At 42.8% G+C, this 14,700-nt stretch overlaps 1 protein-coding gene and 1 pseudogene across 1 annotated transcript; one reads left to right on the top strand and one right to left on the bottom strand.

Annotated features, from left to right (window-relative positions):
* Positions 1-681: 681 nt before the first annotated feature.
* On the bottom strand, positions 682-1,076 carry LOC128108049 (60S ribosomal protein L22-like; annotated as a pseudogene).
* Positions 1,077-13,036: 11,960 nt separating this feature from the next.
* Positions 13,037-13,875, top strand: LOC128108048 (protein PIMREG-like). Its single transcript, XM_052734369.1, has one exon. It carries the CDS (start codon positions 13,081-13,083, stop codon positions 13,771-13,773), a length of 693 nt encoding a protein of 230 aa, XP_052590329.1. The 5' UTR covers positions 13,037-13,080; the 3' UTR covers positions 13,774-13,875.
* Positions 13,876-14,700: the final 825 nt, after the last annotated feature.

Here is a 14,700-nt window from a genome sequence, read left to right as displayed (position 1 = left end):
TCTTTTCAATGGTGACAGCTTCCTACTATGTAGAGTTGTTGTAGGATCTGAATGAAATGAACCATGAAAATCATGTTTTTTTAGTGTTTGACACATGATTGGCTCTCAGGAAAAGTTTGTTCTGGCCTTTCCCATGATCAGATGCTAGGTGCAGACCCTTTCAAAGTTGTGACTGTTCATGAAGAGCTAGAAAGCAAATGGAAGCCCAAGGGAAACCTTGGTTCACTCTCAGAATGTTTTAAGCTTTATACTACTTGTTCTTCATGGCAAATCTCTGACAATTCCCATAGAAAAGGCTTATCCTCTGGCTGTCCTGGCAAACAGTGAGAGCTGGGAGGCATGGAGAAGTGGGCAAGGCCTCCCAGGTAAGAGAGGCCTACTCCCTGCAATGATGGTTGTCTTCTCCTAGGATTGAACAAGCAGGATCGTGGCTGTATTACTATTACAGAAACTGTCAGTTCAGGATAGGTGTTACAGCTCAGGCCGAGTCTCTAGAAATTTCAGACCTCCAACAGGCAGTCAGTGAGTGATACTGACCAAATTCATCAAAGGATAGCATGAGAACTAAATGTCAAGTTACCTTGTGTATGAAGGATATTATTTCTATCTAAATCCTCCCTTCTTTTTTTGTTCCTAAATTTTACTTATGAATTAATACAAAACATTCCAGACCAATGTGTCTTAATCCTCCTCCTCCTCTTCGTCCTGGTTGATCTGGAAGTAACGCAGCTCGTAGCTCTCTTTGCTGTTGGCGACAACATGCAGCCAGTCTCGGAGATTGTTCTTCTTCAAATATTTATTGGTGAGATATTTCAAATACCTTTTGGAGAAAGGCATCTCGGAAGTGACAGTGATCTTGCTCTTGCTCCGTTCGATGGTCACAACCCCTCTGCCAAGATTCCCAGGTTTCCCGTTCACCTTGATTCTCTCCTGGAGGAATTGCTCGAAATTGGCAGCATCCATGATTCCATCTTCTACAGGGTGGGTGCAATCAAAGATGAACTTCAAAACCTGATTCTTCTTTTTTTTTTTTTTTTTTTGCCCCACTTCGCCACAAGCCTTTTCACGGGCGCCATGGCGGCAGAGGAGGCAGAAAGGGTAAATCCTCCCTTCTTAATATCAAGGAATCCTGTGAAAAATTAGGGATCGGACTACCCTTGGAATAACCATTTCCAGCATATCCACTGAGCATTGAATGGAGCCATTTTTTGTAGTGTGTGTGTATGTATGAAGGTGTACATACACATGGAAGCTAGAGGTCGACATTGGTGTCTTCCTTAATTACTCTCCAATTTATTCCCTGTGACAGAAGCTAGAAGCTCACTGATTTGGGATTTGGGTAGGCTGGCTGGCCAGCAAGCCCCAGGGATTAGCCTGTCTCCACCTCCCCAGTGCTAGCATTACAGGCACCTATCTTTTTAATATAGTTGCTGGCTTTCAAAACGCAGATCCATATATATATATATATATATATATATATATATATATATATATATATATATATATATATATATGATTTGATTCCTTCTAGCTTCTAGGTTTATCCATGTGCCAGGATCCTGCAGTGAGGGGTGCAGGAGCTCCAGGTATGGTGGAAAGGTGAAGCTTGGTTGAGATGCCCTGAGGTTACCTCTTTGCATACCAAAACAGTAAATGGGGCACATGTGAGACAAGGACTCATGTGGTACTCATGCAGCAATTCTACAATGTAGATAATATTAGAATCACTTTGTTGATAGAGGAAATAAAGCCTAAAGGAGTGAAGCAAATCATTAATTGCATGGGACCCTAAATGACAGTGCCAGGATTTAAAAAGAGGGTTGAATTAACTTTTAAAGCATATGATAGGTTTCTCTGATAAGTATGGTATAGACTAGACATCTTCCATTTGTCTCTATAGATACCTTCTCTAGGGCTCTGCTTCAAGAAGATGGCTTATATCGATTTTTATCAATGTGCTTTCTTCTCCACTGGCAGTCTATTCAGCTCACCAGGTGATCACAGAAAGGGAAGAGGGCATGACCTGGTTAGTTATTTCTTTGGCTCTATCCTACAAGGTTACCTGGGCTGTTCCCCAAGGTAGAAGATTGCACTGTGATTCTTTTGTTATTTTATTTTATTAATTCTTTTTTTTACAAACAGGTATACTATCTTTTATTCAACTTGAGTTTCCTGATCACATAATCGTGTATCAAAATTTAAAACCTGACATGGAATATGGCCTGAGGGGTTACTTTGGGAACTCCTAAAATCAAAGTTCCTTCCTGTTTCCCAGGAGAAGTAGAAGGCAGAAGGAACACACAGCAAATGTACCCAGATTTAACTGGTCATTTAGAAGACTCTCAATTCTTTAAGAATTTTCATATAATGTATCTGGATTATATTTACCCAACAACTCCCAGACCCACCCCCATTTCCTACCCACCCAACTTTATGTCCTCTTTTTGTTTTTCATTTAAACTCACCAAGAACAATTTTCTTTCCCATTCAGTCTTTTCCCCCTTTTATTAAAAATATTTTTTTCTCACACAATGTAACCTGATTACAGTTTCCCTCCCCTCTACCCCTCTCCTCACATCTGGATCCACACTCTTTCTGTCTCTCCTTAGAAAAGAATGGGCTTCTCAGCAATAACAACAAGACGTACCAAAATAAAATATAGTAAGATAAAAGAAAAACCGTCACATCAAAGTCGGATTAGGCAAACCGACACAAGGAAAACAGCCCAAGGAAAGTCACACAAGAGTCAGAGACCCACTCATTCACACACTCAGGAGTCACGTAAAAAGACTAAACTGAAAACTATAACACATACACAAAGGATCCGGTGCAGAGCCCATAGGCCCTGTGCCTGCTGCTTCAATCTCTGTGAGTTCACATGAGCCTTGCTCAGTTTATTTAGAGGGCTTTGTTCTCCTGCTGTCCTCCATTCTCTCTGGCTCTTACACTCTTTCTGCCTCCTCTTCCACTGGTTTCCCTGGGCTCTGAGGGGAAGGATTTGATTGAACATCCCATTTAGAGCTGTGTGTGCCAAGGCCTCTGTACATTGTCTGGCTAAGGATCCCCGTATTTGTTCTCATCTGCTATAGGAGGAAGCTTTGCTGATGATGGGAGAATAAGGCACTCATCAGTGAGTATAGCAGAATATCATCAGACGTCATTTATTGTTAGTTTTTAAAACAAATTAGAACAGTAATACTTAGTTTTACCCTACGTCTCTGGTTCTTGGCCACCCAAGCAGTGTCAGGTATGGGATATGGGCTCCATCTTGTGAAATGGGTCTTAGAAGTCAAGTCAGACATTCGTTGGTTACTCCCACAAGTTCTGTGCCACAATTGACCTAGCATATTTTGCAGGCAGGACAGATTATAGATCAAAGGTTTTATGGCTGGGTTGGTGTTTACATTTGCAGAATGTTCTGTTTCATTCTCTTTTCTCTTGTTTTCTTTTAGAGAGTTCTTTATTTTGATTGCATTTTTATTCACTCACTTTGTATGATGTGTGTGTACATGCATGTGCATGTGTATATGTATGGGTGTGTAGTCATGCATGTGCCATGATATGTATGTAGAGGTCAAAGGACAACTCAGTTCTCACCTTTAATCATGTGGACCCTGGAGACTGAACTCAGATCATCAGGATTGGCTGTAGGGGCCTTTACCCACTAAGGCATCTTGGTGGCCCAACACTTCTTATTTTGTCCCAGTTCTCATGCTCACCTACCTTCACCCTTCATTTCTGGGAAGAAAGGCAATGTTATTAGTTGATTGTGATTTTATATACTGCCCATAGCTTTGTGTGTAGTCACATCATAAAATCTCTACAGGTCATGCTGGCTTAAATGCACTACAGCTTGCTTAGGACTTTGCTGGATATCGATGTCTGCCAGATATGGATGGAAAAAGTTCAGAGTTTGAAGCTGGAGATGTAGCTAACTGACATGGTGTTTCTTTAATGTGTGCAAAGCCCTGGTCCAATCCTCAGCATTGTGAAAATGAAAAAAAGAAAGTATAAATCTAGCATGGGGTAGTCTGGTTAAGGCTCCCAGACAGAGCAATTTCTGGGTGCTCCTGAGCTGGCTCCAGTCTCTCCTTCACTGGGTATAATGCAACGTATCTGTACATTGTGGCTCACAGTGTCTTTTTATCTGTGTTCCATACAGATAACTGTCTTCCCACACATACGATTTCCCTTGGGTATATTAAAAATTTAACAATAACAGCTTAACCTTCAGCTATACTTTGCTTTGATGTCTAAGCCTATTTCTGCCTTCTTTAGTTGGGGCGACATCTATTCTATGAGGTGCTCATACATAGAGCTAATCTCTTTAGTGCTGGATGGATTTGCTCATTTGACTCATAGATGACTAGAGTCTTTTCAAGTTATTGGGAGACAGAGCACGGAGTCCTTATCTTGTCACTCCATCAGGTGGGAGTCATGTTGCTTGGAAGCACAGATACTCTATTGGAGCCAGGCAGTTTCTCCCCCATAGGCAGCTACTCTGGCAAGAAGAGAGGAGAGGTGTGCCTGAGCCTCCTCCCTGAAAACTCAAGCACCACAGTAATGCCTATCAATGCCTCTGTGTTCTCAAGAATTCACTGCATTCATTTTGAGTCAAAAAAGACCAGCTCTGGGTTTGAACAAACATGTTTTTATTCAAGGTTTAAAGCATTTCCTTTATGGATCCCCTGTGGTGCTTTTGATTGTCTCCCTTTCCTAGGAGCATGAATGATTGTTTATTAAACATAATAATAATAATAAAGTGGAGGCAGGGTCTCTTAGCTGGCATTAGTTCAGATTCCAATTTAATCTTTCCCCAGCCTCACTTCATTACGACTCTATTCGGTGGCGTATTTCATAACCAGCATGTGTCAGGGTGAATGAAGTCAAGCTTCAGAATAACATGTCAGTAAGATGATTGTTCATGGAACACACAGTACCGCTAGTCTATAATTAAAAATGGGGAAAAAAAAACTGGCTCAAAAAAATAACGATAAGAAATTTGCTTCACTGCACATAACACAGAGCTTTGAAGTAGCAAAGGCCACCTTCCCCTGTGAAGGGGTGGCTCCCTTTGAATGACAGGGCAAAGAGTTCTGGGCCAGAACTGCAGATTGGGTGAGCAGGACACTTTTAGATCACAGAAGAACTCAGAGGGGAATGAGCCTTGACTCTTTCAGAAAGGATGTGCTTAGAACAATGAGATACTCTGTCTGTTATTTGTGATGCAAAGTCAACTCCTTACATGATAAAGTGGGAGTGATAATAACCATATTTTGCAGCTATTGTGTATATTACAAAACATGAACTAAGGTGTGGGGTTAGCAGAGTGCTCTGTGTATGGTAGGGGCTCCATGTTCAGTCATTGTTTTTATTCAGATTCCATTGTAATTGCCATTAGCAGTTGTTTAAATTTGATTACCTCAATAAGATTGGTCAGGGTTGACTGAAGAGATAAAGATGATGGTGTTCATATTTATATATCTTGATGAGAAACGACTCAGGAATGGCAGAAAATGTCATAGAAATCTTCTAGGTTAATGGGAAATGGGAGCCATCTCAAAGTTTGGGAGTTGGAGACAGCTCCCTAACGACCTATTTGAATGATTTAAAGTCAGTAGCCAGATTTCTATGTAAAGTTAGAGGGTTTAGACAGAGCCAGGAGCCAGGCATATGGTGATGGATGGCTGAGTTAGAGTGGATACAGCTGTAAGGATTCTGTGTATGTGCAGCTCGAGGTCTCATCTGGCACCTTATTATGTCATCAGCGGGCTACTGCGTCCCAACCTCAAAGCCGGATGTGCACCCCTTGCTCTCTCTCAGTCTCTCTCTCTCTGCGCCTGTCTCGGTCTCTGTCACTTTTTCTCTCTCTGCCTGGCCTGGTTTTCTCTCTCTCTCTCTCTCTCTCTCTCTCTCTCTCTCTCTCTCTCTCTCTCTCTCTCTCTCTCTCTCTCTCTCTCTCTCTCCTTCTCTCTAATAAAGTCCATTCTAACTCTGGTAACCATGGCTCGTGACTCTTCCGCTCGTGACTCTTCCGCCACGGACCAAACCAGCACCGTATACCCTTTCAGCAGCAATAAGATTAAGGTAAATTAGAAATCTCCAAAGAGTGCTTCCCAAGCTGTGTCCCACGGGATATTGAAAGACAGCCATCCCTTCCCTCCTTCAGGGCAGCCTAAGGCACATCCACCTCCTGTGTGAGTTCTTTTGCTTTTTCAGCAGAACTCCATGGCCTCTGAGTTCTACCAGTGGAGTATCATAGATGGATTCAGGAGTAGTTTTGTGACATGTTGGAGGCAGAACATGTGAAGGCTGCTGACCTCACATATCAATGAGAAAACCATCTTCCTAACCCTATGTACTTGCTGCTCCCAGTCACAGTCATGTGGCATAACTGGAGGTTAAGTTTGGTCAAGTATATTTCTGAGTAAAGGGGTCACTCCCATGCCATCAACCCTCTGTAAATGGTGGTAATATTTTAAACTTAGTAGAACTGATAGCCTTGAAAATTCATAGTCTTGGGATCTGGCTAGCCTAGGACAGAGATTCTTTATGCAATGATGAGCTAACTAGTCAGCAAGAAGAATGTGAATGATTTGCATTACATTATGACCAACCATGGGTCCTAGGTATCCAGGCCTAAATTGTCTATTACAGAAAGTCTGCAAACTATTGAGAAGAGACTCTTCAATAGTCAAGTTTTTTATGTCTTACTGTGTTGCAGATGGGATTTCTCAGTGGCCTATACTGCATATAAGCTTCCTAGGACATATTCTAGTGACACAGCTTACCTTCAGTCTCTCATGCTGCTGAAATTAATCCCTCCACCCAAATCATTTGTTCACTAAGCTAGACTTGGATGGAGTCTTGCCTTTGGTCTGTTAGTGTCCTCTCTACTTGGGATAAACATTTATTTGAATCTCGAAAGGAAAAGTCATACAACAGTTAATAAACTAAGATGTTTCTAATTCATGGTCAGTTTAGTCTTCTGTGAAAGATTATCAACACTTACCCCATGATGATTCAGAACCTGAAAAGCTCTGATGATCTCATTTATATCAGGACCAGTGACTCTCCAACTAACTCTCTATGATTCCAGTCTCTGGCTTACTGTGGCCATATTAGGGTCCTCCAAAGAGACAGAACCAATAAAAACACACATGTAAACATAAGGTGATTTATTATATTGGTTTATGCAATTAGACTGTGTAGTTCAACAATGGCTGTCAGGATGCTGGAGAAGTAAAGAACCTTGTACGTGCTCAGTCCAAGAATCTGGATATCTCAGAACAACAGGAACGCATGATGCAGCTCAGCCTATGATTTGAAGTCTTGGAAGCTCCCTGAAGAGTCACTGCTGTAAGTCTATGTTGAAAAGCTAGAGGAGAACTTGGCCTTTGAGGTTCACATGTGGTAATAGCAGCCATGGGCAATAGTTTCTTGGAACAATGGAACTGGCACACACACTGGCTGGCTTCTCTCTTTCTACATTTATTCACTGTAGCCCTCTGAACCCTCCCCCCTGTCCAACTATTTGGATGGCACTGTCTACATTCAGGCTAGGCCTTTCTGTACCACTCACCATCACACATGTTATTCCTCTCTGGAGATACCCTCACAGGCATACTCAGAAGTGTACTTCACTAGACATCTCTTAACCCAGTGCAGTTGACAAGGTTAACATCACAGTGACTATAGGCCTGTTTCTCTTTGTGTGACCTACCCTGCTTTTGTATCTCTCGGCATCATTCTTATGTTCTTACCCTTCTTTCCTCTGTCCTTCTTCCTCATTTTATCTCACCTTTTATCTTTCTGTTTTTATCTTGGAGCACTGTATACATGAACCTCTATGGCAGGCTTACTGTGATTTATCATTCAATTGTCTTGAAGAGCCTAGTGTTAGACACCTTCTAAAGGTGAGAATTTTGACATTTACCTAAATGTTTTTTCAGAGGACAATGTTTTCAAAACTTGTCACGCATATTCTAAATAACTGTAGTTGGAAATTGTTCACAGTATCCAAAGGAAAAGACTCAAAATACTCATTCTCTGTGGCATCTGAAGGTAAGCTGCCTGCCTGTTGGAACAAACAAAATAAACTTGTAAATGATTTCTATAGAATTCTCTATTATTTTTTCCCTTTATAAGAGGCATAAAACATTTGGTTCAGAAACTTAAAAAATGAAGAGACCTAAATGGGTACGATTCTCTTATTGAGTGAAGAATAAGCTTTCTACTCTCCAATTATTTTCATTCTACTGGTCTCCCATGATGGGAAACAGAAAGGCAAAATATCTTTATTTCAAAATGTTCTGGTAATTTATATGATGACAATAATTAAAAGACAGAAAGCAGTTTTATAAAATGGCCCTTACCTAATGTCCCTGGAAAAGCCTGAAGAGAGTAGAAAGAAAGGGTCCACATCTATTCTCAGTCTAGTGGAGAGTGCTCTGTAGTAATCTTTATCTGAGTGCTAAAAATCCTTTAAAATCTCCCCAGAAACAGATGTATGCACATCTGTCCATGTGCATACATCCGTAATTATCTTAAGGCCTAAAAGAGTTGCTATCAAGGGCTGTTGCTATACTTTTAGAGTGAATTTCTGGATTGGGAGTTGCAGGGGGCTTTGCTCACTGGGGACTTGCCTAATTTTTACTCATTAAGTGTTCCTATCTATGAATGGGGATTTTTCTCTCTTGATAGCGAAGATCAGGTTGCGAAGTCAGCAAAGCTGGAGCTCACCCCTAGATTGGGCCTTGTTGCAGCAAGCCATCCCTGGCACTAGAGGAAAGCCACTGTCAATTACCTCAATTACCTGAACTAAGATGTGGCAGTTCTTATCTTTGGGGCTCCTCCTGGTTAGCATCCACTAAAAGTCATTTACTTTGACTTCAGTTCAACAGACAGACAGAAAAGACTGTGTTGAAATTGCATGTTAGGAGGAAGGCCACAATCCACACTCAGTGGTTACTGTGTAGGTGTCCCCACATAGAAAATTATACACACCACTTTCAAGATCATAGCTCTCTTTGCAGCCTTTGGGGAAGGAGATTGTAAATGGCTCTAGTCTTGCATTTAGGAAGGTAATCAGTCATTCTTGCTATAGGGCAATCACCAAGAGAAACAGAGGAAGAAGGGAGGCAGTATGGCGGTTCCTGTAAAGAATAATGTTAAGTGGTAATTGATGGGGTGAAGCGAGGCAAGGAAGCAAGCAATTAGTGTGGTTCCATCCTCAGCCTCCTCCTGTAGGCATCTATCAAGGCACGGGGCCTTCTTGCCAGGGCAGTCCAGCAGTGCAGTGTTACTAGTGGCTGTGCTGTGAGCCTGGCCCCTAGCTTCCTTGGCAGAGTGCATCTGTGGTTCCCTGCAACACAGATTTCTCCCTGGAGATGACCTTCTGTCTTCCTGGGAATAAGAATGGTGGTGGTAGAGTAGCTAACAGGTGAGGAGTCTGCAGAGTTCCTACAGCCTTCAAAGGGAAGAGCTTATCACTCTTGGAGTTGAAAAAGACAGAAATAGAGGGTTGTCAGACAGAGATGAAACCAAGGAAAGGGAAATCAAGGAGGGAAGTAAAAACATGAGCAATAAGGAGATAAGAAGAGACGGTGGGGGAGAGATGAAAAGAAAATGAAAATTATAAAGAGAAAGAAGAAAGAAAGACAAGAGGGAACCAGAGAAATCTTACAGTAGAGAGAGGACTGGGTACCTGCTTCAGGTAGCCTCTTTTGCTAGTTACAGCCACAGCTATGCCCTTCCCCATTAGAATATGGCACTAGTAAGATGACTGGCACACATTCCTTTCCTTAGACTGTTCTGAAGCTGGATTCAGTTCCAGGAGAAGCTAGAAGTAGCCATGAATCATAGACTCATGACTCATAGACTGGGGACTCAATCAGACTCCTAAGTGGTCCCAGTAAAAGCCTCTGTCATCATTAGAATGAGTCCTGGAGGCTGTTAGAGCAGTAATATTTGGGCATATCAGAAGAGATGCAAGGTGGGGTCAAGGTAAAGTATATTTTTCAGGTAAGTCAAGCCACTATTAAAACTTAGGAAAAGATTAAAAGCCCAAGTTAACTGACAGTGATATCTGAGTGACTTTGGTTGGAGAGCTAGGGAGACAAAGGTTCTGGGTATTGCAACTGAATGAGGAGCATACTAGTTGATGGAGGACATAGATGTCAAAAAAAGTGTATGTTCAATTCTATACTCTGGCCCTTAGAACCACCTCCTAAAGTTCCACTGCTGTGATTTAAATGAGAAAGACCTGCCATGGGCTCCTGTATTTAAAAACGCCCTTACCAGTTGGTGGTACTATTTGAGGAGATACAGAACTCCTAGGATGTGGGCAAAGTATGTTGATGGGAATGTGCCTTGAAAGTTTAGCCTCACCCCACTCCAGATCTCATCTTTTTGGATTCTTGTGCTCCATTTCCAGGTGTCATCCTTTGATAAACAAAGGGGGAATGAAGTGCAAGAATCCTCACCGCGATTGGTCCCAGTGCAGGAGGAGTGTGTCAGTGGAGCACAGCACCATCATGAGGGTAAGAGGATGCAAGGGCAGGAGGAATTAAAATCTAAAGATCTAGGACACTCCCATCAGAACACTGGGTTTGAGAAAGCTGGAGGCACACCCTTAGCTCTTTTAGAGACAGAGGCATGTCCACCGTTGCATCAAATTAATCATCTCTTTAAATTAGGATTCCTGTTCCTGCCTTCTCTGTATCACAATTGCCATCTCAGCTTCTTTCTGGAATCTGTACTATGCCTGCTGCCTCTTTACATGGTACAGATCCAGTAAGAAATGAAATTACCTTACCAGAGCATTAGGCATCTGTTTCCATGGAAACATAGAAGGATGGAAGTGGAGCACTGGAAGGGCTTGGAGGTGCCATAGCCTTGGAAGGACCGTGTGAGTAAGCCATGGTTTATTCAGTTTGCTACCCAACTCACAGTATAAATTAAATGCTTCCTCACTCACTAATGGTTCTAACTGGGAGTCATTATGAACAGTGCCAGCAGCCTGGGGCCCAGTCACAACCAACAGAGATAAAAGTTGTCTTCCCCAGGGAGACTGTGAATGAGCCAGCATTATCTTTTTTTTTTTTTTTTTTTTGGGGTTTAAGTGACATTGTGAGATGTGCACAGGGAACCCAGAAACTGTTCTTGGGAAGAACAGATGTGTGTGGGTGGGTTTTGTGGGATAAACCTGTGCTTGGTCTCATAGACTTGTCTGTTCTTTTACCTCAACCATTCAGCATCTGAGTGCCCTCAGAGATGACACTTATTCTCTCAGGGTCCCAGGCTTTTTATGTGTAAAGTGGCTCTGTTGCAGCCAAATAACACTACATGCCACTTGGTATTGCCAATTATTTGTAATTCTTTTGATAGCTTGCTCTGCCACAACATTCTGAGCTCCTGAACAAGTTTATTTTCAGAAATGCATTGGATGGATCCCTATAACTCAATAGGATTTATGATTGTTTTCACATGAGTGGCAGAGACCCAACTTGAATTACCTGTCATATTAAGGAACCCCGGGAAAAAACGTTTCTGAAGGGCCTAGAATGACCCATGAAAATGCCATTTTGTAATCAAATTTCTTTCTTTGGTCAGATGTTGTTCCTTCAAGTAATTGAATCTTGAAGACCATAAAGCAATCTGAGGCTACCTCATAACAATGCAGCAGCCAATGTCATGTGTGAAAAGTGGCAGGTTGTGACTACCCAGGCTTAGACACTACTGGCATTTATTGAGAGACCTTGGGGCTACAATTGTTCATGTGAGTGTGGTGAGAAAGAGGTGCACATGGTTTCTGGATCATCCTCTCTTTGTTCCTTCCTCATTTTTTTTTTTTTTTTACTATCTCCCACTGCAAATTCACTTCCTTCCGATTGTGAGAAAAGTAGTTACTGTTAATTGTCAAGCCCTCCCCACCCCCGGCCATCCCTTGTGTGACATCCATTTGTTAGCTCCAGTTTGAAAGTGTTAGGAAGAACTGTCAATGATCAATGGCTCATCACTGGGTTTCTTAACTATGGCCAAAGAGTTAAGCTCACCTGGAACAGCCATAAATGCAATAGCCCCATCTTTGTGTTTATGGGCAGTTTTTAAAATAAAAGCTGTTTTGACTAAGCAGCAATGACAAGTAGTGTCAGTGTTAGACCTGTACTGGGTATGCTTCTCTTCTCTAGACCCCTGCCTTGGATGCAGATGGAATTCCATTATCAAATAGAAGGTTTTAGAGGGAGACCTCAGGAAAATCCTTTGAAGCATGTCCAAAGCTCTGCATGTTTCAGGGGAACTTGGTTCTTCTTTCCTTGCTTTTGGTTCACCTTCAGATCATCAAATTATTCTTCTTTCTATTTGACCTTTGTCTATGGAACCTTAGGCGTTTTGTGTCTACCACCCTATGCTCCTAGGAGAACTTGCCTGACTCATGGAAAGAAAAGGGTGGTACTATACATATAATTTCATTATAGCTACAGATGCTCAGATCAAAGGTGGGTACTGAACTAGACTGGATCCAGATAACATCTTTCTCCTAGTTATTTTGCTTCATAACAGGACCAATACAAATTTTGTTAACTGAGTTTTTGAGGCCCCACACAAAATAACTGATGTATAATTAAGATTTGATAAAGGAGCAGCCAGAGCTCATGGACACACAAGAGCAGGCTTTTTCTGTCCTTTTGAGCCATGGCTCACAGTAAGAACAGCCTTTTATATCTGATTCAGAAAACACAAATGCACAACTGAAAACACATTTCTATGAAGTAAAAAAAAATCATATGTGTGATATACTATAGTATAGTCTTACATAGTATCTATTGTCTAATTTAATCTCTCTCTCCTCCAAGTACTGGTTATCAGTTACTAATATTTTCACAATCTCCTAAGTGAGTTGTTACACCACAATGTTTATAAGTTTCATTGTCTAGAAAATATCCTGTCAACTTCTGGTCCTCGTTCTCAGTTCATGTACCAAAATACTCAAGATAAAATCTTGGTTGTGGGTCGATCTTCAGGTCTCGGGTATCAGGCAGGAAGGATCTAGCGGGCAGAGGAGACTGGACCAAGCACATGGCATCTCAGTGGCAGGGCATGACGGCCTCCATGCGCAGACGATCACTCCTAAAGGAGGAGCATCTAGAGAAGGCGGTGACCCGGTCTGCTGAGGTCCATCTGGAGATGGGTCCTCTGGGCTCCCTGTGCAGACAGTTCCAAAGGAGGCTGCCACTGAGAGCCGTCAGCCTCAACCTCGGGACTGGCCCCTCCTGGAAACGCCTGGAAACCCCAGAGCCAGAGCAGCAGTATCTTAAGGCTTCAGCTTGCTCAGCCAAAAGCGCCTTGGGTGCTATGTCCCAGAGAATCCAGGAGTCCTGCCAAAGTGGCACCAGGTGGCTGATGGGAACACAGGTGAAAGTGAGGAAAAAACGAGGAGTCCAGAAGGACAGAGGGTCCTCACCACCCAGTCTGAGCCAGAAGAACACTCGGCTGTACAGGGCCAACCGGGATGCCAGAGTCGGGGGACATCCGCGCCTCTCTGGCCAGATGGGTCTACATGTCCATCGACGTCAGCGGCTAAGGAGGGAGGCTGCCCTCCGGAGCCCCTGTTCCTCCACAGAACCTCTCTGCTCTCCCAGTGAGTCTGACAGTGACCTAGAGCCCGTGGGGGCTGGAATCCAGCATCTCCAGAAGCTGTCACAAAAACTGGACAAAGCCATCAAGGCCGAAGAGAGTGGTGACATGACTGTCTCCCTTATTCGTGAATGAGGACAGCAGGCATCCTACAGGAAACAGGCCCTGTCCAGCCACCAAGCCATCAGAATGTCAGTGCCACCCACCCCATGAAATTCCAGAGGAGGCACTGGGCTCATCAGCATCCCCAGGCTAACAAGGACTTGACTAACAGGGGATCCAGAAGCCTTCTATTTCAGCCATATCTGGGCCCATTGATAACCACTGGCCATAGCTCAAGAGTGATTTAGGAAGACTTCGAAGAGGTGATGGGAACTGCCCATGCTCTCCAGGAGGACTCATACAGCACCCTGTTCTCCAGCCTCACAGAGGCCCACACATATTAGGAATGTACCTGAAGATGTTAGACAGTTCTGAACCTTGTAACTAGGACCAAGGCCCCGCAGGAGTCATCCCATGAAACCACCCCCTTTATTCCCAGTGCAGAGATTCTTGGGGAACCACTTTTACCCCTGATCCCACAGGGCCCCATAGGAAGAGAGGAGATATTTGTAGACTTCCAGCCTGAGCTCTTGGGGCCTACTTATCAGCTCAGTGTGGGAAACTGGGGTGTGCAGGGAGGGGAACACTGTTCAAGACCAGTTTCTGCTCTTTGTAAATTATTTAGGAAATCTACTATGTCATTTTGTTAGAAAGATACCAGTGTGTCAGTTTCTAGATCACATTGCTTTTTCATAATTAAAAACTCGCTTTCAACACTAAAAAAAAAAAAAAAAATCTTGGTTGTGCTTGAGCCTGAATCTTCCATTGCTCTAATCAAAAGTGATGGGATTTTATTCAATACTTCTGGTGCCTGTGTGTGTGTATGTGTGACTATTCAGGCACCATCCATTATATATATATCTAGATATTAGGAATGGAGACATAAAGCCAAAAAATCCAGATAGTAATGGAGACCATGGCTCCAAGTTCAAATACATCTGGGCCCATATTCAAACCACA

This window comes from Peromyscus californicus, unplaced genomic scaffold (genome assembly GCF_007827085.1).
Source record: "Peromyscus californicus insignis strain IS unplaced genomic scaffold, ASM782708v3 Scaffold_12__1_contigs__length_115047231, whole genome shotgun sequence".
Lineage (NCBI taxonomy): Eukaryota > Metazoa > Chordata > Mammalia > Rodentia > Cricetidae > Peromyscus > Peromyscus californicus.
Note: the sequence above shows the minus strand (reverse complement) of the source record. Positions and strands in the feature narration are given on the sequence as shown.

Bases quoted from the DNA above. Each gene is read 5' to 3' on its own strand.
- LOC128108048 (XM_052734369.1), top strand. From the start codon at position 13,081: ATGGCATCTCAGTGGCAGGGCATGACGGCCTCCATGCGCAGACGATCA.